Here is a 22,788-nt window from a genome sequence, read left to right as displayed (position 1 = left end):
AGATTGTTACCTCCATTTTTTCCAATTTATTTAATCAAATTGCATTCGCCTAAGTAAATTTACAAACTCTGATATTTTTTTTGCTGGCATTAAAAAAGAACGAGCCGGATGCATAAAACTAGTTGAATATTTTCATTAGCAATATATTCAGATCGACAAAAGGGAGCTTTTCCATCTGCGAAGAAGAGTTGAACAGCGGAATGAATGACTCGTCAATAAAATTTTCCCTTCAGTCCATCTGATTGAATATTGATAATTGAATAACTCCTTTTAATACTCCTTTAATAGAGAACGACAAAATATTTTCTGCTGATCATTCAATCCTCTACAGAGACATTCCCCTCACTGACAGGAGTTTCTTTATCATCTTGTGACGGTTAAATTTCAATAGATTTCAATAAAGACCCCAAAATTATTTGTCCTCCAGACGCCTTGAAATGGGTAGACGCCCCGCAGCATCAATACGCGATTCTCAACGAGGAAACCAAGATAAAATGCCACGTTACAGCCCGGCCAGCGCCAACAGTAACTTGGTTGAAAGACGATTTACCGATTATCACGAACGACCACTATATCGTGGAAACTCACGCCCTGACCATTTCCAACGTTCAAATGGAAGACCAAGGTGTCTACACTTGTCAAGCCGCGGTAGTCATAACGGGGCAATTCGACGAACGCAAAATCTCCGTAGAAGTTCACGAGAAGCCAAAGATCGAGGAAAGACAATCACAAGTAGAAATCGTAGAAGGCAAGACAGAGACGATAATCTGTAAGGCTCGAGGCATTCCACCCCCTCGTTACTCATGGGTTAAATCCCTCACCAAAGAAAACCTGACATCAGTCGATCGCTTCAGAGTGGACTCCGAGGAAGGAATTTTGACCATCAATAACGTAAATCGCGAGGATGCTGGGGAATATCAGTGTATCGCTGTGAATGCAGCTGGCACTGCGAATTTAGATATCCGAGTTGATGTAATGTCAAAGCCGAAGATCATGGAATTCCTGAACCGAACGATGCCAGTGGGTAAACCGGTGGAAATCACGTGTAAAGCATTTGGTCGTCCTCCACCAGACGTTACATTCAGGAAACATACCTCTCTGAAACCCTTCGTCAAGGGTCTCCAACCTGATGATGACAGAATCCAACTGACAACCATTCCGGACAATCAGAGAGGCGAGACTGTTGCTAGTTTGAGTATTCACAGTGTTCTCAGGAAGGACGATGGATTGTACGAATGTATTGCCACCAACAAAGTTGCCACTGCTTACAAGAGTGGACATTTGACTTCTGAATTCCCTCCGTCATTCGAATCCATGGAGAATCAGACGATATGGTCGTGGGAGCAGAGGCCTGTCAATCTTACTTGCATCGCTGAGAGTATTCCCAATGCCACCATCAGGTGGATGTTGAATGATAAGGAGATCGAGAGGTTGGATATTGGAAAGTCGTTCAGAATTATTGGGAATGGACCCATCAGCACACTCACTGTTGTACCTAATGATATAAGATTCTATGGTAATTACAAGTGCGTTGCAAGCAATATTCATGGGAAACGGGAGAGGCTTATTGAGCTGAGGGAAGCTGGTAAACCTGGAATTGTTCTCGAATCCAGAATGGCTACGGTGACTGCTACCAGTATTTCATTTACTCTTATTCTACCACCTACTGAACCGGAACTTCCGCTACAAACGGTCACTGTTCAGTATAAGGAGCCTAGACAGATGTGGCAGGATGCGAAGAATAAGACCTGGTCTATAAGTAAGTTTTTTATTGTCATTTTTCACATTTCTCGATGGTTGATACATTCATATTTTTCTTTGAATTTCGGTATGAAATTTCAATGGATTTCACGGGAAACTTTATCTTTGGCTCGATGTAATTCTGAGGCAACTTCACGCCATGCTATGGGTTAACTCCAGAATTGTGCATGAAGTGAGAATTAATTAATTACTTTGAAAGTGGAGGAAACTCGCGATGTTTTTTCTTTTGTGGAAAATGAGAAATTATTAATTCACGTAATGAATTTCCTTGACTCAAATTTCTCGCCTGCATACGGAATTTTATTAAAGAGATCCCTTATTCACCTTTACTACATGAACGAGTCATAATGAAATTCTTTTAATTATGACTTTGATTTTTTAAAATTGTGAGTAATTCTACAAAAACGAAAAATGTGGAGAAAATTATCCTCAACAAACAGCTGGAAAAATGATTTTAAAAATTTGAGAAATAGTTTTTTAATTCCTTGAATGGCTAAAAAAAAGTCCATCAATTTCCGAGAAGACGAGGGTCAGTGGTCGACTCATTTGATGTGTAATACCACAAATATAAGTAATCAATATGCATGAGAATCCGTGGGCAATGAATATCAATGAGTTTTAATCAATTATTCCAATCCGACGCGATTCATTCCAACGCGGACTTTAATTTCAAAAGGCGAAGTAAAGTTTGCCACAAAATGAATTATAAACTCACACAATTCTCGTCTTTCTTCCCATTCCAGACTCATCATACGTCCTAGAGAACTTGAAAGCCGAGACGAACTATGAATTTAGATTCCGAGTGCGTAATCAGGTAGGAGAGAGTAACTGGGGTGGAAATCTCGTGGAGACGACACCTCAGCGTACAATTCCAGCAGCACCAAAAATGAAAATGCGAAAGGACAATGGAAATTACGACGAGTCACTCTATGCACATCAGTACGAAGTCACATGGATTGAACCATCGGACAATGGTGAGCCCATCGAGGAGTACGACATTCGCTGGTGTGAGGTGACACGAATAGGCGATAAATTCGAGGTGCTCGATGGTACATGCAAAAATGAACCACTCAAGGGACTCAGGCCGAAGCACTGGCTGAGGAATCTCAAACCGGATGCCTTCTATCGGGCTGATGTCAGGGCCCGCAATATCATCGGCTTCGGAGATCCTGGTTTCGTCCTTTTCAAAACAGCACCAGGTGAGTCATTAAAAAAATCCACTCCAACAATTTTTCAGGACATTTTTTACTTTCAATTATTTCGTTAGATTAGAAGCCTGCAGACCATTCGGTGTAATTTCTTTATGTTAATATCATTTTTTTTTTTCGATCAACATTTCGATCTTTTTTCGCTTCAGTTTTTATTTTTATTTTTATTTATTTTTTTCGTTTTCTTGAGCATCGTCACTCGGTCAAGAATTTTGTAGAATTAACTTTAGGTAATCCAGTTTATTTCGTTAGTTAGATTTTACATAGTCTTTGATACTCAAGGAAACATTTTTTCATGATAGAGGCACGCGACTTATTTTCTGGTTTTAAGCAATCGTGGATGTATAACCCCCCACATAATTTTTCTTTCACGAGGAATCAAATTCTGGGGTTTTACCGAGACCATTTGGTACTAATTGAAGAATTCTAGGAGAAGTGGTTGAATACCTTTTTTGTTGGAGAGTTTTGCAGAAAAAATTACTTCATGTTTTTTTTTATCGTTGAATTACGTGCTAATGATTTCAAGAGTAGAAGTGGTTGAACTTTTTTATTGCCATTTTTTTACTAGTAAAAGACGTCTCTTGGCACTTTCTCTTGAGCAAATTTCTTGAGAAGAGTAATCAACATAAAAATTTTAATATTTAGCCTAACGTTTTTCCCAACTTAATTAGTGAATCATTCTCTTTGAAAATTGATCTTAAAATTATTATACGTCTGTGCTTACTGTGATAGCTGATCATTAACCCAAGAATTTGTTTTTCCTCGTGTTTAAAAAGAGAACAAAGAGTCACGTTTATTTTTTTACCATTCAGAATCAACCAGCAGCACTACGGACTACTCGATAGTATCTGCTGGGGATACTGCCAAGCCAGTCCTTCATGCAATTGTCACGGCTATTGCGTTAATCTCATTAGTGTTCTAGAATTGATGTTCAATCAATATGGGGGAAAATGCATAAACAACAGTTTGAAACATTGTACACTTAACAGAAACCTCTCGAACAAATTCGCTTCAAGTGAAGAAGACACTTATACATCGACAGAGTACAATTTATCAGTTGTGTTGCGATTGGAATGGTAAAACGACAATTTAAAAAAATTGCAAATCAACACTTACTCTATTTTTTTTTAAGAAAAAAGTTTCAGGGAAAATGCGTGAAAACTTTTTCTGTAGACTTTTCTCAGTGAGAATTTTGTTTTACACTAAACAAATTCCAGATCTTATGACATTTTTGGACCGATGCTCTTTTACCATTTCCCTTCAGATTCAATAACCCTCATCACAATATAATGTCGAGTGGAGTGAGTTGATTACGTTCCACACAAACCAACACTAAAGATAAATGTAAAGTAGGATTAATTAGGATGGTGCGTTAATTACATTCCGATAACCCGTGGATAGAAGAAATTCCATACAAAGTATTTCGGGGGATAAGTGAAATTAACATGAGTCGATGTTTTTTCGATAAAATATTGGTGATCAGTAAAAAAAATACTGCGTCACTGTATTTGTACTAATTAAAATTGTTGAATGCTCATCGTTTAAAAAAAAAAGCCAAACGTACTGGTACGTTACTTTCGTCTTTGGTATTTTCATCTGCAACCCTGAATAAATTCTTGCACATTCAATTGCTGATTATCTCCCTGTGAAACTCGTCGCGGCGACGAAATAACGAAATTTTATCGTACCACGAGTGGTGAAAAATCATTAATCATTGGGATAAAATATTCAGTTGTTGCCTTGCATTGCTAAAAATGCCTGATTGCTTATTGTTACTTTATTGGCAACGTGACAATATTTTTTATAAATAATTATACACTCGAAGCGAGATTCAACGACGTAGACTTAAGAACCAACGATTCTTTTTTTTTTGTTAATTATCATTTTGTTTGGGATTTTAATTATCCTGATTCTGGTTCTGTTGATAAATCATTTGCATGGTTCGAAAATTCGTTTCTATCGGACAATAAGATATGAATGTTTTTAGATTATTTTTATTCTATTATTTGTACACTGTTAGACCAAAGTCGTCTGTGCTAATTTCACGGTGTATTTTCGATTTTTTTTTTTATATTGGAATGTTGTACAGACTATTCGATACAGTGTACAGACATTTAATGCTGATGGGATTCACTCCAATGCAGTGTTTTTGTTGTTGAAGAGGAGGGGCAGAATTAAATTTTCAAATTGCAAATTATTTCAGTCGAATCTCAAAAAAATTATTCCACTTTGAAGTATTTTTTTTTCTCATCTTCCCGTTGGAAGATGGAACTAAATTCCTCCAGAATATATTAAATATGGAGGAATCATCTATTTTGCCCTCTCCTTTTCTACTTTTTCTGAATTATCTTTTGGGGATTACTAGTTTGCTTGATTAGTTCAAACGAAATTACTAGAATAAGAAACATAAACATGAGTGTTTAGTGCGCATGATCTGTGAGTAATGAATATCAATTATGTTTAATTAATTATTTAGTTTTAACTAGACCCTATGATTTAGTTTATTTTTACATTATCATTCATCAATTTCATTGATAGACAGAGAGAATTACTGATAATAATTTAATGAAATCCGAGCTCTTCATTATTTTTATCTAGTTGAATAGTTGCTAATAACGAGGGGTGAAATCTGCATTGAAGATTTAATTTTCCATAATTAACAATAATAATTATGGAATCAAAATTTCATTCATTAGGTAACCGAACTCAGATAAAATATCAATTTTTTTTTTCAATTTTTTCTCAATTTCACTCGTTACCGAAATAAAACCATAATTACCACTTCAATGCAGAGCAATTTGCATGGCAGGTGCATTACCACAATTATTTTATCACTTTCTAATCATCGGCGATTGATTAATCGAAAAAATTGGATGATTCGTCGCGGCGAGTCGCCGTGTGCCCAGTGACAATAAATAATCGCCTAAAAAGATGAATAATAATTATTTCAACATTAAACTCAGCGAAAAGTAAATGCCAACAGCTAATATTCATCTTTTCACTCGATTCACCTACAGATGCATTGATAAAATTCACAGTACCGACTAAACAGAGTGAAAAAATTTGGTTAATAAATATGAATAAAAGACTCGGCGTATGCATTTAGCGATGGCGACGGGGTGGTTTGTTTATTGCGGCGTTTCGCGCAATTACAGTCAAACGGGGTAACTGAGGAAGTAGTATACGATATAAAGAGTGGAAAGTAGAAAAAACAGGAGTGAACAAAACCAGATGAGAGAGATGAAGAGGGAAAAACGAGGAGAAGGGTTGAAAGGGTTTTGCGTTCATACTGGGGAAGCGTTCGCGCGTTTGACAATGGCCGATATTTTTTTCATCCCTAAACCACCCTCTCCCCCAGCACCTCCCACCCACCCATTAATGACGACGAAGAGGTAGAACAAACAGAGAGCCAAGAAAAGTGTAAAAAACATTGCGGAATCCCAGTTTCTATGACTATTTCAATTTTTTTTACCCTCGTTTCCTCGTTCTGCAGTTTCGATTGTTTTCTACCACAATGAAAAATCCACTAGGACTCGGTCCATTCTGTGTACATCGCCGTACGTTACTTTTACGTGTATAAATAGTCGTATCCAATTTTAGAAGTGGAGTAGAAACGATTTAAAAGAGTCTTGGCACTGGGGGGTATTATCCTCGGTCTAATTGTCATATGTAATTACTTCATCCGTTAAATTGATTCAATTGCAGAATTGATGGGCTGGTGGTGGGGGAGGGGGGCACGTGTGAAATCCAATTATCTGGATATTTTTAAATCGGCAGAATGGAGGTGTTTCATTGTTTTCGCATTGATTGCGAAATATTTTTCAGCTGAAAAAATCAAGAAAATCGTGATTTTTTTGCATTGTTCATTTCAGAGCTTATCACTACACTTGTTCATCAATTTCGAATGTTTAACGATTTTCGTAATAAAACGCAATTGATGTATATTTTTGGGAGAGAATAGATTAGTGTTTTTCATTTATAAATTTCCTTGTCGAGAAAATGGAAATTCCGTCATCTCCGCTAGACTCAATGATATTCTCCAAGAATGAAGTTGCCCTCAGAAATATTATCATCACTCGAATTGTCAGATTTAATGACAGCCTCATTAACTAACTCCCTCCACGTCAATGAATCCCTCCTGAAATGATCCCTTCGCAGGGTGAAAAGGTCTTTCTCCCCTTCGTATTACATTCAACCTTTGATCCCTAACGATATTAATACTTCTTCAAGAAAAATAATACCGTCAAAGAAAAAAAAAGGAAATGTTAAAGAACCACCAAAAGACCAACTCAACCCTTTTCACCGTTTTAATCTCATCTTGATAGGACACCGCATATGCATCCATTCAGAAGAGAAAAAGAGAAAAGAAAAAAAGTCGTCGTTCATAATATCCATAATTTTTATTTTATTTCTCCTCTGTAACTCAAGCCTATACATAAATATTATTATACATTTAGATGTTATGTATGTATGCATAAAGGTGTTTTTTTAAAAAAAAAACGCTCTTATTTATGAGAATGAGGGTTACATTTTGAAGATTGTTTTCTCAGTCCTATTTTCCTCTTTCATGTTCATGAGAAAGAAAACCATAAGACATTATATTATTGTACATACATTAACAACGATAAAAGAAAAAAAGATAAATATACAATGAGTGTCAAAAAGTGCACGATGTTATCGCCAGTGAAGAAGCCAATTTCAAATTGTTTAACCAACAAACAATTTTCTCCAATATCTGGCTTGCATAAGGCGTCTCCATCCCAGCCGATAAAATGCCCGTAAAACCGATGAAAAAAAAAATATAAAAAAAATTGTTTTCATTCAATTTGAGATGGTTTCTTTTCATGGCTGTCTCGCTTATTTTTTGCTTGTCCATTAAGTCGTCAGGGGGGAATATAAACCCTTCAGTGAACAAGCAGCATAGAGAAAAAAATTGAAAAAACAAAAAACTGGATAAATAACAGAGAGAAAAATTGAGAAAAATGGTAAATATACAATCACACAAATGGAAGAATTGTTGTTGTGTGGCCCATCACATCTGGACTGGAGATGATTCATGAATAATAAACAATAATATCGATAATAATGGTCCTGGGAGATATATACATGGGATTAAGTAAAATGGGTAGACAAAATTACATTAAATAAATTGTTATGTAGAGTAGTTGCCGGATAGACTAACAGTAAATATCGAGAGGAAATGGTGCTGTCTGGGCTTCTTTAACATTTTATTGATTATTTATTGCTACTGCACTGTATTCATGCTTCGTACATTTTTGCACTGTAATCATGCCTCGACTGTGTTAATTATTTTCATTGGATTGTTTTATGCTGATTCTTATTCTCGTTTTAATTACGTTCATTAACTGTGGCGCACTAATACTTTATCGTAATCGGGTGATTGATTTAGTTGTGCTTTATGTAAATAAGAACGGATTCTTCCATTTCCCAATAAACCCTTTCCTTTTCAGGTATTAATAATCACTGAGTTTATGTTTGGTGGTGTTCTATTATACTTGTGCATTACGTTGTAGTCAGGAAGATGAGATAAATGTACCAGTACGTTTTATGATTTTTCGGAAGTTTAGAGGATTTATTTTGAGAGCCGATTATTGTGTTTCCAGTGAATGCTACGCTGTTTTGTGCATTTGCATATTTTTGGATTTGATAAACAATTATTATATATTATTTTGTGTATACGATTCAGATGTCATTGAATAATTCATAGTTTTCAGGAGTTTTTTCAAGTGCTTCGTGAACTTTGAAGATTCATGTGTTAATCCTTTCAAATAATTCTATTTTGGTTCTCCTATTGAAATAGAATGAATTACGCAAGAGTAAGAACTACTTCTACACAAGTGTTGGACACATGTGTATCAGTTGTTCAGTCACCGATAATTACGGAATATTAGAATAAATTTCGGGGAGAATGAGATAAACCTGAGGTTTTTTGGAATTATAATTATTGTAAATACATGCGGATTTTTTCAAAAATAATTTCTCGTTCTTTCCTGAATAATTCTATAGGAATTGGTGAAGATGGAGTCTAATGTGAAAAACAATTGCGAATGAATGTGCAAAATTCCTAAAATCTCTCCCGAATTTTCCAAATGGCCGTTTGCAATTTAAATTAATTCAGAAAATAGATTTCAGCAGTAACAATTGTTTATGCAATAGTAAAGGCTATTATTTTGTATGCGTACAATTTGTGCGTACTATGAAAATGTGCGAGTGTTCAAAACAGCGATATCATCCTCAAAAATAGTTCTCCTTAGTGGATCACCACCAAATATGTTTTAATATCGCTTATCCGCACTAACAATCTATGCGAAATGATCTCTCAATTATTTCGATAACTTAAATTCGCTTTTTTCTTTTATTTTTCAAGCAAATCCATCGAAACCCGAATTCTACAATCATGAGATCTCGAGTGCTGCTGTTATTGGAATAGTCGTTGCAATTCTCATCATCATAATCCTAATTATCGATGTTATTTGCTGTTGCGCACATAAAACAGGTGAGTGATGGGAATGGCAATGAGTAATTATTGTTTCGAGTTGTGTTTGCTGACTCATGGAATTCCGATGAATATTTGCAGGTATTATCTTCTACGTGTGCGAACGATCACGAAGGAAACCCGTCGATGAGGAGGACGCGAAACTCGGCAGGTGAGTCACCAGATTTTTTTTATTCATTTCAATAAATTTTCCGTTCTGAGTGACCGTTAATCTCGATTTTTGGAGTTTATCAATTCGATATTTTACATAAACATTGAAGGACGTTTTGTTGTACAATCTGAAACTGATGACACACATGAACATCAATACATACGAAAACATGCTTTTGCCAAGGCGCTATTTCATGAAGTCATACAGAGAATCAACATTTTATTTTGTTATAAAAATTTTCATTTGACGAAAAATTTACCTCTGAATTCTCTAGAGATCCTGGAATATCTGTACATTCACATCTATTCATTACGGAGTCTTTTGAACATTCTGTTTTCTCAATACAATTTTTAATTGGATAACAAATGAAAATGAGAAATATATAAACAATAGTGTAATTTAACGATATCACAGGATTTTCAAACATCAACTTCATATTTTCCAATATTTTTTTTCTATTGTTAAACCTGAGAAAACATCATTCTGAATCAAGGGAAACAGTCGTTTAGTTCCATATGTAGATTCTGTCTTTCTACTGCATATTTTCTCTTTTAAATGTGAAAATAAATCTTGATATTTCATCGTATTCTGAGAATATAAAAATTTTAGTAGAAGAGTGGTAAAATGCTTTACGTTAGTATTATTTTTACGATGGGTTTCTCAGTCACGAATAACAGTTCGAGAAAATATAGAATGACATTTCTGTATACAGTAGAATCTCGTTACAGTCGCACCTCTCCTCAATTTCATTTTTCGCATATCTTTCGGTTTACCCATTCTCCTAGCTCCAGGTTACAAAATCCAAACAATCAGCGAGGAATTGCATTTTGTGAAAAATAAAGTTCTTTCGTATTTGAATTTCCTATGAAACAATTCAATTCACAATTGCATCGAGCGCGTGCTCGTGGGGTAGTTCCCTATAGTCCGAATTCGCTTCCCCTACAGCCCCATGCACGCAGGGATATAATTTTCTTATGATTTTCAGAAAGTTCTTTATTTTTCGCATTAATAATTAATCTCAGTGAACCGCAAAGAGAGATATTACATGAAAATAGATCATACCCTTCTATATTACCATTTTAATTCCCCTACAATACATAATTTCATAAAAAAATAGCAAATCGTTTTTCAACGACGTTTTTCACGCGACTATAACGAGAGTCTGCTGTGAACTCATTCAATGAGGAGTAATGAAAAAAAATAGTAATAGTAAAAAAATAATATTTCCGTATTGTCCGCTCTGATCACTGAATATCAATACTATCAGTGATTACAATCCCTGTTTTTTATGATTTTTATTGAAAATCCATTTTCCAGTGAATTTCTATTTGCACATAAAGATATCTATTTCGAGGTACATTCGCAGTTTCCAATCATCAGTTTGATGTTTTCCTCGGATCATTTCACCACTTCACTACTGAAATAAAGATTTACGTTTCGATTCATCCCATAAAATGGACTAGAAACATTTAATTTGTGGTACGTTAGTCCTCCATCATTGGGTTTTCGTCTACATGATATAATTTACTGCTATCCCCATTTAATTTACCATAAAAAAATTTGTTTCCTTTTCTCTTTTCACCGATGTTTATAGTCTTTACGGTTGGCGGTTCCCATTGCCGTATTGCGACCAAAAAATGGCCAATGTGGCCGGTGTAACGGCCATCCAAGAATCGGGTAGTGGAAAGAATACCATTAAGCTGGTCAAACATACCTCCATGTAAGGAAAACCAAGACAGGCTTGAAAAATTGAGAATTCACGTTTTTGAGATTAAAGAAATAAACACACTAAGATGAAAATAAAGAGAGAAGAATAAGAATGAGCATGACTCCATTGGAGCTTCTCTTATAAACAGTGACATGGCTTTCCACTTGGCATGAGAGTACTATTTTACTTTTCTTTTGTGATCTGTTATTTATTTTCATTTATTTTTTTTTTAACGTCCAATTGTCCAGGGGGTGGAAATTTATTTCACTCTACTGTTCTGGAGACTTTCAATTCACTTTGAAATGTCGTTACGAAGGAATCGAGAGCAAAAGGAGGGAAATAATGTAATAATGGAGTCAAGCATGGGAGAGACACTTCGGCGAGACGACTTTTTTTTTATTTCGCCTTCTGTGTGCCGCCAACCATCCACCTGCGATAATTTACAGTCACACATTTTTTTGTACAATTATCGATTCTATTGGGTTTCACCGTCATCGCCATTAACACTGTCTTTTCGCGTTTTCGTCGCCACTCGATTATTCATTGAATAATTTTTCGTAGCTACAAGAAAAAAATATTTGTTGAAGTGAAATGAAGGTTACATTTTTAATAAATAGCATTGGTAATTGAATTTTTATTATCCAAGGAATGAGAAATTTTGGATAAATGTTAAGCCTTTTTGCAATGCAGACGATTTCATGACAGGGTTTCATGCTGAATTCCGTAAGGTCTACTCATTATCAAGTTAATTGGATGAATACAAAACGGTTCATTGAAAAAATTAGGGTTTCGTTAATTATGCTAATTCCTTTCAAAGACACGTGAATTTAGAGAAAAAATAATTGAGGAGCCGTTTCTGAAGGCAATTCAATTCCCAGCAGAAAAGGCTTTTTCTCATTACCGGGATAATAAAGAAAAAGGTGATTACGTAGATTTGTTTTTATCTGTTGTAATATTGATTTAATTGATCAATTCCCTCCAACAAGTATTTTTCTACTGTTAGGCTTGAGCTTTGGCAATGTTGCATGACATCACACTCAAATGGATATAAAACATTAAATTGATGCTTACACGCATCCTGATCGATCAATATCTAGTCATCCAATCACCAGTGAATCCACAAATCGAATCAAATCGATTTTATCTCATCATGGCTTGCAGCGTATCTCGAGATCGGAAGAAGATGGAAAATATTTTCCGAGGTGCTTTATACTAGACAAATTGATTTTGAAGCTACAAAAATATTTCGATTCTGAGATATTAAACGAATCATGAGAAAAGTCGACTTGGCTCGTTTTTATATTTACTATCGCAATCATCAGGTTATAAGCAAAAAATCAGTAATAAAAATTGAATGTTAGCATGTCACGTGATATCGATGTCGTCCTCACGTATTTTATAAATGAATTCTGAATGAAGTACCAATTATCCTAATGAATAATTTCCCATGGAATTACAGAGAGGAGAAAGAGCCATTGAAGGAGGAGAAGAAAATAACTCCAATAATTGATTCTGGTTTGAGACGAGAAACATCGATTACATTCGATGGAAAGCGATCTGTCTCGAAGACCGGCTTCGTCGGCAAGGACTCAGCTGTCTAGATATTCTTCCGGCGTACTAGATTGTAAATTACTCCCCCCCAAATTTCAAGGCCTTTGGAGCTCATCCAAATAGACTTTGAAGAGCCGTGAATCGAAAATATTGATTTTTGAAATATTAATTCACTCAGTATACGAATTACTTTTCAATCTATTTTCGATTGTTGTGACTATTCGCCAACTCCGAATGTGACTATCTGCACCTCCCAGGCAAGAATCACCATCAGGAATGAAATTTATAGATAAATGTTGAAAATCAATGAAAATTCCAAAATTTGAAGAGAAATTATTGACCATTCGGTACAAATTCAGAGTCTCAATCGGCTCTCGAGTGAACATATATCGAAAAATGTATAGGAAAATAATGATTATTTCCCCTAGACATCCCTTTGCTTTCTCAATATTAACTTCATTCTGCTTTTAACACGAATTCAAAAAATCAGTGGCGATATGATAAAGTGGAATACTTTCCGATTGAAGAGCGATAAAATTCTCATGGCGAATTTTTGTGAATGACATGAGAGCTATTAAAATATTCTCACAAAAATCCACTTTTTACATTACATTATTTAGGTATTTATTGAAAATTAGGTGAATATATTTAGTATAAACTTTTACCAGTTGCTGGCGAAAATTTGGTAAAAAAATATTCGTCCATCATTTTTTTAGCGTCTTCCTTGTTTCTCGAAACAACTGTGCGTTTTTTATTGCTTTTAATATAAACGACTGCGATAATTGGTTTCTTCAATTTTATCTAATTGCCACTGAGATAATTATCGTGTATGGATTGTACAGAAGTAGGTGTTTATATCCTTCGGATTACGAATTAGTCGTTGATGGAAAAATATGCTTTCAATAAGCTTTTCTCAGATTCTCCCCCTTTTAGATAATTCGCAATCTAGTACGCTGGATTATTTTATAAGTAATGAAAAAGCGACGTATGAATTTGAAATTCAAAAGTCGAAGGGCTTCTAAAAATCTCGAGCCCTGCGTGTGTGTGTATATATCTATATATACTTTTTCGAAATGAAACAAAAAATATCCCATAAAAGCCAAAATTCATCTCATGCACAAAAAGCGAAAAATCTGCCAATCGATAAAGCTAGTATCATTTCCTTTTGAAGACTGATTCATTTAAGACTATCATGATAATGCCGTCTCATGAATTTGACTTTTCATTGTTTCCCTGAAAAAAAAAAGAATATTTCAATGAATATTAATAACTATTTTACAGTTTTTGATTCAAATATCTTGATGATTTTTTATCAGTGTACTGACGTAATTGTTGTAAATCGTGACATATTTGTTACCGAGTGAACGAAATGATTGAGTAGTTTGTATTTCTTCTCACTCATTTGATTAATAATTATATGAAAAATTTTTTGTTTCACCTATTTCTTCATTTATTATCAAGCCTTACGTACAACATTTTGTGGTGTAATTATCCACTTGGGATAACATCTCGCTTGACATTTTAATAGAAGAATTTGAAAAATCTCTCTACATATTTATGTATAGCAATATGACAAAATAAAATAATCTACAGCAAAGTAATGAAAGCAGTCGAATCCAGAAAAATCGAACAGAAGAAAGAAGACCTGAAATGATAAAAAAAATCGGTTTCCTTTGAAAATGTGCAAAATAATTTGCAATTGCTTTTTGAACTCGTCTATTTTCGGTACTTTGTTACTGAAAAAATTGAATAATATTTACACTTCTGCATTTGCCTCGATCTTCTGAAGGAAAAGGAATATTCAGGGAATGAAAGAAGGGTAATAATACCACTGCCCTGATATATAAAAGGGCTTTTTGCAAAATGCAGTTAAAGAAATGTGATAAGTTTTTGTAAATGCTTGTAAACGTTCTCTCTACCAACTAAGGAAGTATTGAAGTTTTTCCCTTTAGCATAGGCAAACAGTCCTAGTGAATATTTGAGATGGAATAAAGCACATGGCAGCAAGTAGCTTAAAAAGTACGCTCGTTTGATCCAAAAGGTGTCAGTCAATTCACGGAAAAGAATAATTAATGAAGATTGCTGGAAAAATAAAAATGTGAAATATTGGAATCGATTGTGTTCAATCAATTTGTAAAATCAGTTGAATAATTCGAGTTCAATGGGAGAGCGTTCTTTTTGAGCTGTAGCTTTTTTACATAAAATGAGAAAATACATTTTCTGCCAAATATAAGTACTTATTAGCTTAAGAAAAATAATTGAAATAAATGAATAATGTTGTATTTGTTTTATGGAACAGAAGTGTGGTGTTTATATCAAGAAACAATTATCATGAAATAAGTAAATAAAAGAGTTAAAAACAATTTCGAACTAATACGACGAAAATAAGGGAGATGGAAATGGATGGAGTTTAATTTAAGGTGAGTGCAGGCTATTTTATATTTGTTGCCAAAATCTATAACACAAATGGATAAACTAACTCGTATTTATTGATTAAGTAATCATGATGAAACATTTACAGGAAGATAAGAGATGAAATTAATGAATCGACAGAAATTATAATGTATGAGAAGTATTAAGTTGTATCTTCCACAAGATAACATGAAAAACAATGGGAAAATGAAAAAAAAATCTCATTATTAATAAAGGTCTTTAGGTGTAAGGCATATTTTTTAAGTATATGCTTTTTCTGTATTGCGAGGAAAAACAAAGAATAAAAGAATTTGAAAAAATTGTTAATTTATTGAATACAAAGAATTTATTAAAATTGCCTGTTTTGCGCAAGTCTATTTCCTAAGATAATAGAGTATTTAGAATGAAGATAATGAAAGTTCTAAATCCAAGAATCATCATTGGTTCGAGCCAAAGAAAATTTCGAACAATTTGACAATTATTGGAAGGATAAAAGTTGTCAAGTTCCCTAAGTTTTGATTCAAGAATACAACTATCATTTTTGTACTGCAAAATCACAATCTATCAATTTTAAGACTTAACTATTTTACGTTAGAGTAACAAGTCGATTTTTCAAATTAATTATGATGACCTTCAACCAAGAACATAAGTAAGATGAAACACTAATCAGTAATGGAATTTATAAATTTATTGAACATTAAACCAATATCGATATTAACTACCGTAATAATTATATCAATTCTTGAGAATCAGTTCGATTTTCACAATTTCAATGGCACGGAATCAATTTCCTCAAAATTTAAGACTGTACAATATACCTAAAAAGGTCTTCTACAATTTCTATTCATTGAGTTTTTAAATGTTATTATTATTCATATTGGCAGGGACCCTAATGTTTTCTTGAGTTTTGAAGATAAACCAATGCCACGACATAAAAAATAGTGTTGCTCTCTTTTCTTATCTAGTCTTAATCTAGGAAATGGAAGCTCATACTTCGATATCGACATTCGACTTTCTCCCCTTTTTAATCAATAGATTTTCTTCCTTCAAGTGAGATGGTTCAGTTCTCGTGTGCCAGACGTACACCTGGAGATTAAAATCAGCAATTTGAATGATACAGTTGGGCAGACGTACGTATTACCCGATGGAATAGATACGATAAAGGAGTGAATGAAAGTTTCTAGTACCTTTGTACAACAATCAGCCAATGGCTCCAACTGATCCCTCGTGACCATCTGCTCAAGTATCTCGGTCTCCTGATATCCATTTTTCGATTCGTAAGAGAACCATGCATCCTTCTTTTCAAGGATCACTCGTAGATTAATAGCAAAACCTGCCATATCCATGGGAAATTTTCTCTCTGGCTGCCACACAGCATTGAAACCCGTTACTTTCATTGTTGATGCATCACAGATGGGTCGCTCCACCATTAAACCACCGACTAAACCTACTGGCCATACACCAATCACTTTAATCCTTTCCATCTGTAAAAAAAAACGAATCAATTTAATGGAAGTGCACTGCGCACCTAATGGCAATGAGTTGAACATTGACTAACATTTTTTTTCTCTACAGAGTGAAATGTTCCCGATAAATTGATTGAAAGACTTCGAGTAAAATCCTCTCACAAGAATTTCTGTAAGATGTAAAAAAACATTTCTTTGTGATTACAACGTGATTTTAGCAATTCTCAATTCGCGTAATTGCCACATTCCATTATCTGTTACTCATTGCGATTAATCACTCATCCGCATTCAACATCTTGATTTATCATCTCATTGAGGCAAGATTCTGATGGGAATTACCTCGGGGTCATTGTATAGGGAATACTTTAAAGAATTGTCGTTTTGCAAATTTACATTTTTTATTTAAATAATCAGGAAAATTGTTTTCAAGAACATCCAGTAACGAACATTCGAGTTTATCACTTACCTCTTTGAATAATTTGAGTGAGTACGTATTATCGTCATCAGCGAAGTAAACAACAGCGTTTTGACTCGAGTTATAATTTTCCCTCAGCCATTTCAGTGCTTTATTCCTTTGCGCTACTCCCCTCGGTTTTTTCCAATTAGGATCATTTTTGCCTAATTTGAAAGTCCTTGGAGTGACATCGTTGAGGTGTTTATAGATTAGGCCACTTTCGTGGAGGAAATTAGTGACCAATTCTGTTTTGTTGATTGCATCTTCGACGACGATCCAGTAAAAGTTTGGAATGTGCAGGAAGGTCTGCGCCAATCTCGTTAACTCTGCTTTTTGAACGGGTCTAGCGAATGTTGGAGTTATTGCAAATATTGTTGGTGCATTACGGTTGAATATATTTGCTCGGTCCATTAGTGTCATCTGGAGGTTGTCGATTGATTGACCTTGCTCTACTACCGTATTCGCCAGTTGTTCGAGCTTTTCCTCTGCACTTTCCCATTTTAATCTATCGGAGTATACTGTAATGAGATTGTTAATTAGTTCGAATAAAACTACTGATTTATACTGGCGTTATAGAAAAAAGAAGTTAGGAGATCGAAGGAAATTATAAATTTATACGATTTGTTTATAGAATGTTGAATTTATTAAAAAATTGTCGGAAAACGATTCCGCGTTGTGGATTACTGGCACTGTCCAGATATTCATCTCTGCGTGAAAATGAGAACATCTCCCCTCCAACGGATAAGATAAGATAGATAAGATCAATTAGAGATAATAATGATCTTAATATTGATAATGGCCCGTACCGAAAATAGTGGAATTCGAAGAGACATTTCCCCTAAAATAGTTATTTCATGCATAAACTATAATGAGCTGAAAATCGCTCGTTCCATCCCCTTACTGGAATTAATTAATTCAACAGGTATTATTAAACGATTCAATGAAATTTCATAGTTAATTTAATTATAATGGATAAATAAAATTACGAATGAAGCCTTTCACTTATCACGAATTGAATTCAAATTCACCGCTTGATCGTCTATCGATGCAATTGTTACCAAATATAATAAACTTTAAAGAATTTCGTTCGGTGTTGCACAATAACATCTTTTAATTTTTCCCGCTGTCATTCCGGGGAACGCACGCGCAGACTCCGAAATACGCACACCTATGTAAACACGGATTGTGGCGACTAGATGATTTATTAATGACTTACTGACAAGTGTAAAGAATATAAATATCCAGAGGACGACGAAAAGTGGGACACCCCTCGAACAAGCCCACAATGCGGCCCACATGCTGGTGTTTTTGTGTGTTGCACCGCCGATGAGAAAAGCTCTACCTGTCATCCTGCTACACACCACCCTGTCACCGCCATGACACACCAGATACAAAGCCCACTAGGAGCTCGCCACTTCAGTTATAAGGGTCCCATGTGATTCGTAATGTGACTGTCAATTGACCGGACATTTTCTCGGTAATTCATCATCGCTCATGCTGTCTTCATGTTCACAATAGTACACAGCCCAAAAATCCGAAATTCACTGTAAATACGTGTTCTCCAACGTAATTTCCATTTCCAAATGAAAAATCATAAATTTTCAAGTGGAATTACGATTTCAAATTAATAAATTATGAATTTGAAAAGTGTACTTTGGATTTTAATTTCGAGTTCATAGTTTTATCCCGGAATTTACGGAATCGAAGCTCGTAATTCATATTTATTGTCTCGTAATTTAGGAGTGCGAGTTCCGTAATTTACGACTTTGATTTTTGGATGTTTATTCTGCAGAAAAATGTGGGCGAGTGAAATTTTACGTAATCGTTCCGTAATTTTTATCCACTAATGGAAAATCGAGTTTTTCTCATTTATGTAATGAAAATAATCACTCTATTTTCAACTGAGAATCGCAAAATTGTCTGACGATATATGCCAGAGTGCAATAATTATCTTGGAGGACAGGACAAGGAAAGGATAGATGATCTCACTATGAAAGAAATGAGTTGAATATGACCTTGAACTCCTTTCTCCGTCGCAATCAAATGACAAAGGCGATTCGAAGAAATGATTTCGACAATTTCATAATCAAGAATTTTTGATTATCGATGACGAACTTCCCAGAATTTTTGAGAAGTTGGAAATTTGCGTGGAAACAAGTGTTCCGCCGTTTTGGACAAGTCTGAAAATTATTTTAGTAAACGGAACGTCTGCAAGATGGCGACACCTACACGATTTTCCTTCATTCGCGGTTTCAATAAAGAATGAAATACACTACCTAATTGATTGTTCAAATTACGCATCTTGCGATAATTAAAAATCTTTTAAAAAGTGAAATTTAAAATAAATAAGAGTGTTATCAAAACGAAGAGTTCCTCACAAGCTTCATAATTTCAAAAAAAGGAGATCTACTTATCCTCCTGTTATTTAAACCAAAAAATCTAAAAAATATCAATTATTCCATCAATACCTTTACAACAATTGAATTCAAACTTGCATGCAAATTTTTCCACCAATTCGAGATGGCGTCACTTGAGTTGAAATTTTCGCACTTCAACTCAAATGAGAAAACGAAGAGTATCAGCATGATTAAAAAATTGTAATAAATTCTTCAGTTTCAATAATAAAAAATCGTTAAAAGGGATAAATGCCAACTGCCAATTGTCAATTGCCATCCGAGGGTATGGATTGTGATAAAAACAAGGCCTCCAGTTGGGAGATAAAATTCGAACGTGGCAGTTACAATTGTTGTAATTCAATTGCGATTGAGAATCGAAAAGCGACGAACGATATCAGGAGTCGAACAGTCGCCAGTTGGGTTCGTTCAAAGATACACTTTCCCTTTGCCGACAATTATTGCTTATCGACATTCTTCGACTGTCGACATGATCGCAGTTCCAACGTTCATATAACCTCATTCGATAGGCGCGAACACCTGCGCGCCCAAAACGTGTCTTTGTTTACATTAAATTAAAATAACAATTGGCATTTAAAAAATTGTGGGAGTGTGCAGTTTGAAACGGTGGGAAAATGAGTTTTCGCAAGCCCAGGAGAGATTCCGATGTTATTCTCTCAAATTTTAATCATAAGGAGCTGCTCTTCAAGTTTCTTATCATCGGTGATTACGGGGTCGGTGAGTATACGGCATTGAAATCATCGAGATTATTATTGCGGTGGAAATAATCTTGAGGAATTTCTATGATTCTCTTCATTTGAAATTGCAACAGAACCGGTTGTGTCGGCTTTCTGCAATCCTCAGGAGTCGTGACTATGATTATTTATTTTTGTTTCAGGGAAAACTGCCATTGTCAGGAGGTACACGGAAGGTATGATTTTTTTATTTCTTTATTCCCATAAATAGAAATGAAGACGTCTCTGCCAGAGATTTTTGTAATTATATAAGCTTTGGAGAGAAATTATCTTCTGGGTGACTAGTTATCCTCACATTTAATGGCATATCGAAGAAAAGCCTTTAAAAATTCTTTGAGATTTGGGGCTGTAGTAATTCCAATAACATTTTTAGGTTTTATTGTTGGACAGTAGAACGATTTTTCCTCATCTGTTCTAAATTTATTCGAGTCTTAGGTGGGATTTGCATGACATTTGCATGTTAATTCCCTTGTCATCGTCTCAAAATCCTCTGTAATATCGGTTTTAGCTTTTTTTTGACATAATTAAATATTATTAACTGGAGAGCAGTGGTGAGACGATGAAAATTGAATTTATAGATTCAGATTTATGGTTTGCAGGAAAATTCTCGTCCAACTACAAGATCACGATTGGTGCTGATTTTGCGATTAAAACTCTCGACTGGGATCCGCACACAAAAATAAATCTGCAATTATGGTATGTTTATCAAGGATATTAAATTAATAGCTTTTCTGTGACGTTCCGTTAAGGAACGCGGAAGTTGGGGATTAGTTGTCAATAAGCTGATCCGAATTTTCAATGCAGACTGTAAATATTTACGTCAGCGACTTTCCCTTTCCTTGCATTGACCTATTGAATTCCAATTTCTCACAAAGCTTAATGATAAATATTTAATGATGGCTGAAGTTAAATAAACTTAAAACAATCACCACTAAAAATTTTCATCATATCACAGAAAAATTATGTATTTATATATACATTATGTACCTTTTGTTTTAATGTCTGTAAATATTATGCAAATCGTTGAAGATTTTCTTTATGTAATTCTCTCCAAATTTGACAATCAATCATCTTTCATTCTCTCAGGGACATCGCAGGCCATGAGAGATTTGGATATATGACAAGAGTCTACTATAAATACGCGTAAGTCTTCATAAATCAACCATCGATAGCGTCCATTCAACTCTTATCTGTTGCACGTGACACTTTCATTGATAACAATTCTGAGATAGATCTCGCAACTATTTTCTATGGTACTATTGGATTTCTCTTCTCCAGAGTTGCAGCGGCACTAGTCTTCGATATATCTCGAGTTGCAACATTTCAATCCGTTAAGAAGTGGCTGAGCGACCTGCGTGAAAAGGTCACGTTGCAGGACGGTTCTAATATTCCAATAGTACTACTTGCAAACAAATGTGATATTCACCATGCTGCAATACCTACAGAGCAAATAATCAAATTCTGTAAGGAGAATAAAATTGGGAAATGGTTTGTTACGTCGGCTAAAGAAAATATGAATATCGGTGAGTTGAAGATTATTGTAGAAATTATCATCAAATTTGTTATCTTATCCTTAAAATTGCAATTTTCCGTGGATGGAATGAATCATCGATTTATTTTAAAAAAATCTCCGAAAGTTGATGATTGCGACTGATATAAGGGCATGAAATGCGGAAAAGGAGAATTGCTCCCCTCAATTTGTAATGGAGTATTCACGATTCATTGAAAGATCTTTGCCCCTAAAATTGAAAAAAAAAGATAAATCAGTAAACTCAGTCCATGAATCTATTTTCAGACGATGCAATGCACTATCTCGTTGAGAACGTCTTGAAAGCGAAGATAGAAGACGAAATAAGAGACTCGATAAAGCTTCGAGAGACGCCACTTATCACTGACAAAACCGGATGTTGCAGGTCGTGAGAGTGGGGTAAACTTCGACCGATTGGAACATAATCCTTCGCGAATTATGGAACCAACTCAGCACAACACAACATATCAATCAACTGACAATGATTGTCGCCTCCATCCGGCAAATTTATGCCGCAATTCTAAAAATAAATATTCTACTCAAATGTACAAATGTAACTATCACTAACTCGAGAGGAAATAATCGCTTAAAAATTATTTGATAATTTTCAAATGTATATTTTCATGCTTGAATTTTGTACATACACGAGTACCCGTAATTATATGTAAATAGATGTAAAATTCATACGTAAAATAGTTGATAATAAAATCATTCAATATTTACAGGTTCTTTTCTTCTTTGGAATGACCAAGAAATGCAAAAATTAGTCTAGTGAAATCCATTCGTGGACATTTCTCGAAGGAATGACATCAGTTTTAAAATATTCAAGAGTATTTTTGGAGGATATATGATGAACTGGAAGAAATATATTCTAATATTTATCT

General features: G+C 34.7%; 3 protein-coding genes across 6 annotated transcripts in view; 2 read left to right on the top strand and 1 right to left on the bottom strand.

The window, feature by feature from the left end:
* Nucleotides 1-14,323, top strand: part of Fas2 (fasciclin 2) — a 77,434-nt gene extending 63,111 nt beyond the window's left edge. Inside the window, exons 4-9 of one of the 3 annotated variants that reach the window (XM_011308599.1) lie at nucleotides 428-1,759; nucleotides 2,505-2,960; nucleotides 9,358-9,486; nucleotides 9,568-9,637; nucleotides 11,232-11,357; nucleotides 12,805-14,323. In XM_011308599.1, coding sequence (XP_011306901.1) covers nucleotides 428-1,759; nucleotides 2,505-2,960; nucleotides 9,358-9,486; nucleotides 9,568-9,637; nucleotides 11,232-11,357; nucleotides 12,805-12,946 — 2,255 coding nt within the window. In that variant the 3' untranslated portion in view covers nucleotides 12,947-14,323. Of the gene's footprint in view, nucleotides 1-427; nucleotides 1,760-2,504; nucleotides 2,961-3,781; nucleotides 5,490-9,357; nucleotides 9,487-9,567; nucleotides 9,638-11,231; nucleotides 11,358-12,804 lie in introns of those variants that run through there. The other 2 variants (XM_011308600.1, XM_011308601.1) reach the window with 2 other exon arrangements.
* Nucleotides 14,324-14,633: 310 nt separating this feature from the next.
* On the bottom strand, nucleotides 14,634-18,758 carry GlcAT-I (Glucuronyltransferase I). The gene is made up of 4 exons (XM_011308598.1): nucleotides 18,445-18,758; nucleotides 17,241-17,746; nucleotides 16,496-16,792; nucleotides 14,634-16,394 (listed from the first exon to the last, which is right to left on the bottom strand). Exons 1-4 carry the CDS (start codon nucleotides 18,575-18,577, stop codon nucleotides 16,296-16,298), a joined length of 1,035 nt encoding a protein of 344 aa, XP_011306900.1. The 5' UTR covers nucleotides 18,578-18,758; the 3' UTR covers nucleotides 14,634-16,295.
* Nucleotides 18,759-19,793: 1,035 nt separating this feature from the next.
* LOC105268775 (ras-related protein Rab-38-like) lies at nucleotides 19,794-22,626 on the top strand. Of its 2 annotated transcripts, none has more exons than XM_011308596.1 (6): nucleotides 19,794-20,359; nucleotides 20,520-20,552; nucleotides 20,976-21,072; nucleotides 21,463-21,519; nucleotides 21,655-21,899; nucleotides 22,290-22,626. In XM_011308596.1, the coding sequence occupies exons 1-6, from the start codon at nucleotides 20,257-20,259 to the stop codon at nucleotides 22,469-22,471; spliced, it is 717 nt and encodes a 238-aa protein (XP_011306898.1). In that variant the 5' UTR covers nucleotides 19,794-20,256; the 3' UTR covers nucleotides 22,472-22,626. The 2 variants fall into 2 exon arrangements, with proteins under 2 accessions (XP_011306898.1, XP_011306899.1); XM_011308597.1 differs by having other exon boundaries at nucleotides 19,799-20,359; nucleotides 22,172-22,381.
* The last annotated feature ends 162 nt before the right edge of the window (nucleotides 22,627-22,788 follow it).

The sequence above is a fragment of the Fopius arisanus genome, unplaced genomic scaffold (assembly GCF_000806365.1).
Source record: "Fopius arisanus strain USDA-PBARC FA_bdor unplaced genomic scaffold, ASM80636v1 scaffold00061, whole genome shotgun sequence".
Classification (NCBI taxonomy): domain Eukaryota; kingdom Metazoa; phylum Arthropoda; class Insecta; order Hymenoptera; family Braconidae; genus Fopius; species Fopius arisanus.
The sequence above is the reverse complement of the archived record's forward strand: the minus strand, read 5'-3'. Positions and strand labels throughout refer to the sequence as shown.

Coding starts and splice junctions, on each gene's coding strand:
- GlcAT-I (XM_011308598.1), bottom strand. CDS start 18,577: ATGACAGGTAGAGCTTTTCTCATCGGCGGTGCAACACACAAAAACACC. Junction 16,793..17,240: donor CACTCAAATTATTCAAAGAG/GTAAGTGATAAA, acceptor TTTTTTTTACAG/ATGGAAAGGATTAAAGTGAT. Junction 16,395..16,495: donor TGGCTGATTGTTGTACAAAG/GTACTAGAAACT, acceptor TTTAATCTCCAG/GTGTACGTCTGGCACACGAG.
- LOC105268775 (XM_011308596.1), top strand. CDS start 20,257: ATGAGTTTTCGCAAGCCCAGGAGAGATTCCGATGTTATTCTCTCAAAT. Junction 21,073..21,462: donor AAAATAAATCTGCAATTATG/GTATGTTTATCA, acceptor TCATTCTCTCAG/GGACATCGCAGGCCATGAGA. Junction 21,520..21,654: donor AGAGTCTACTATAAATACGC/GTAAGTCTTCAT, acceptor TCTCTTCTCCAG/AGTTGCAGCGGCACTAGTCT.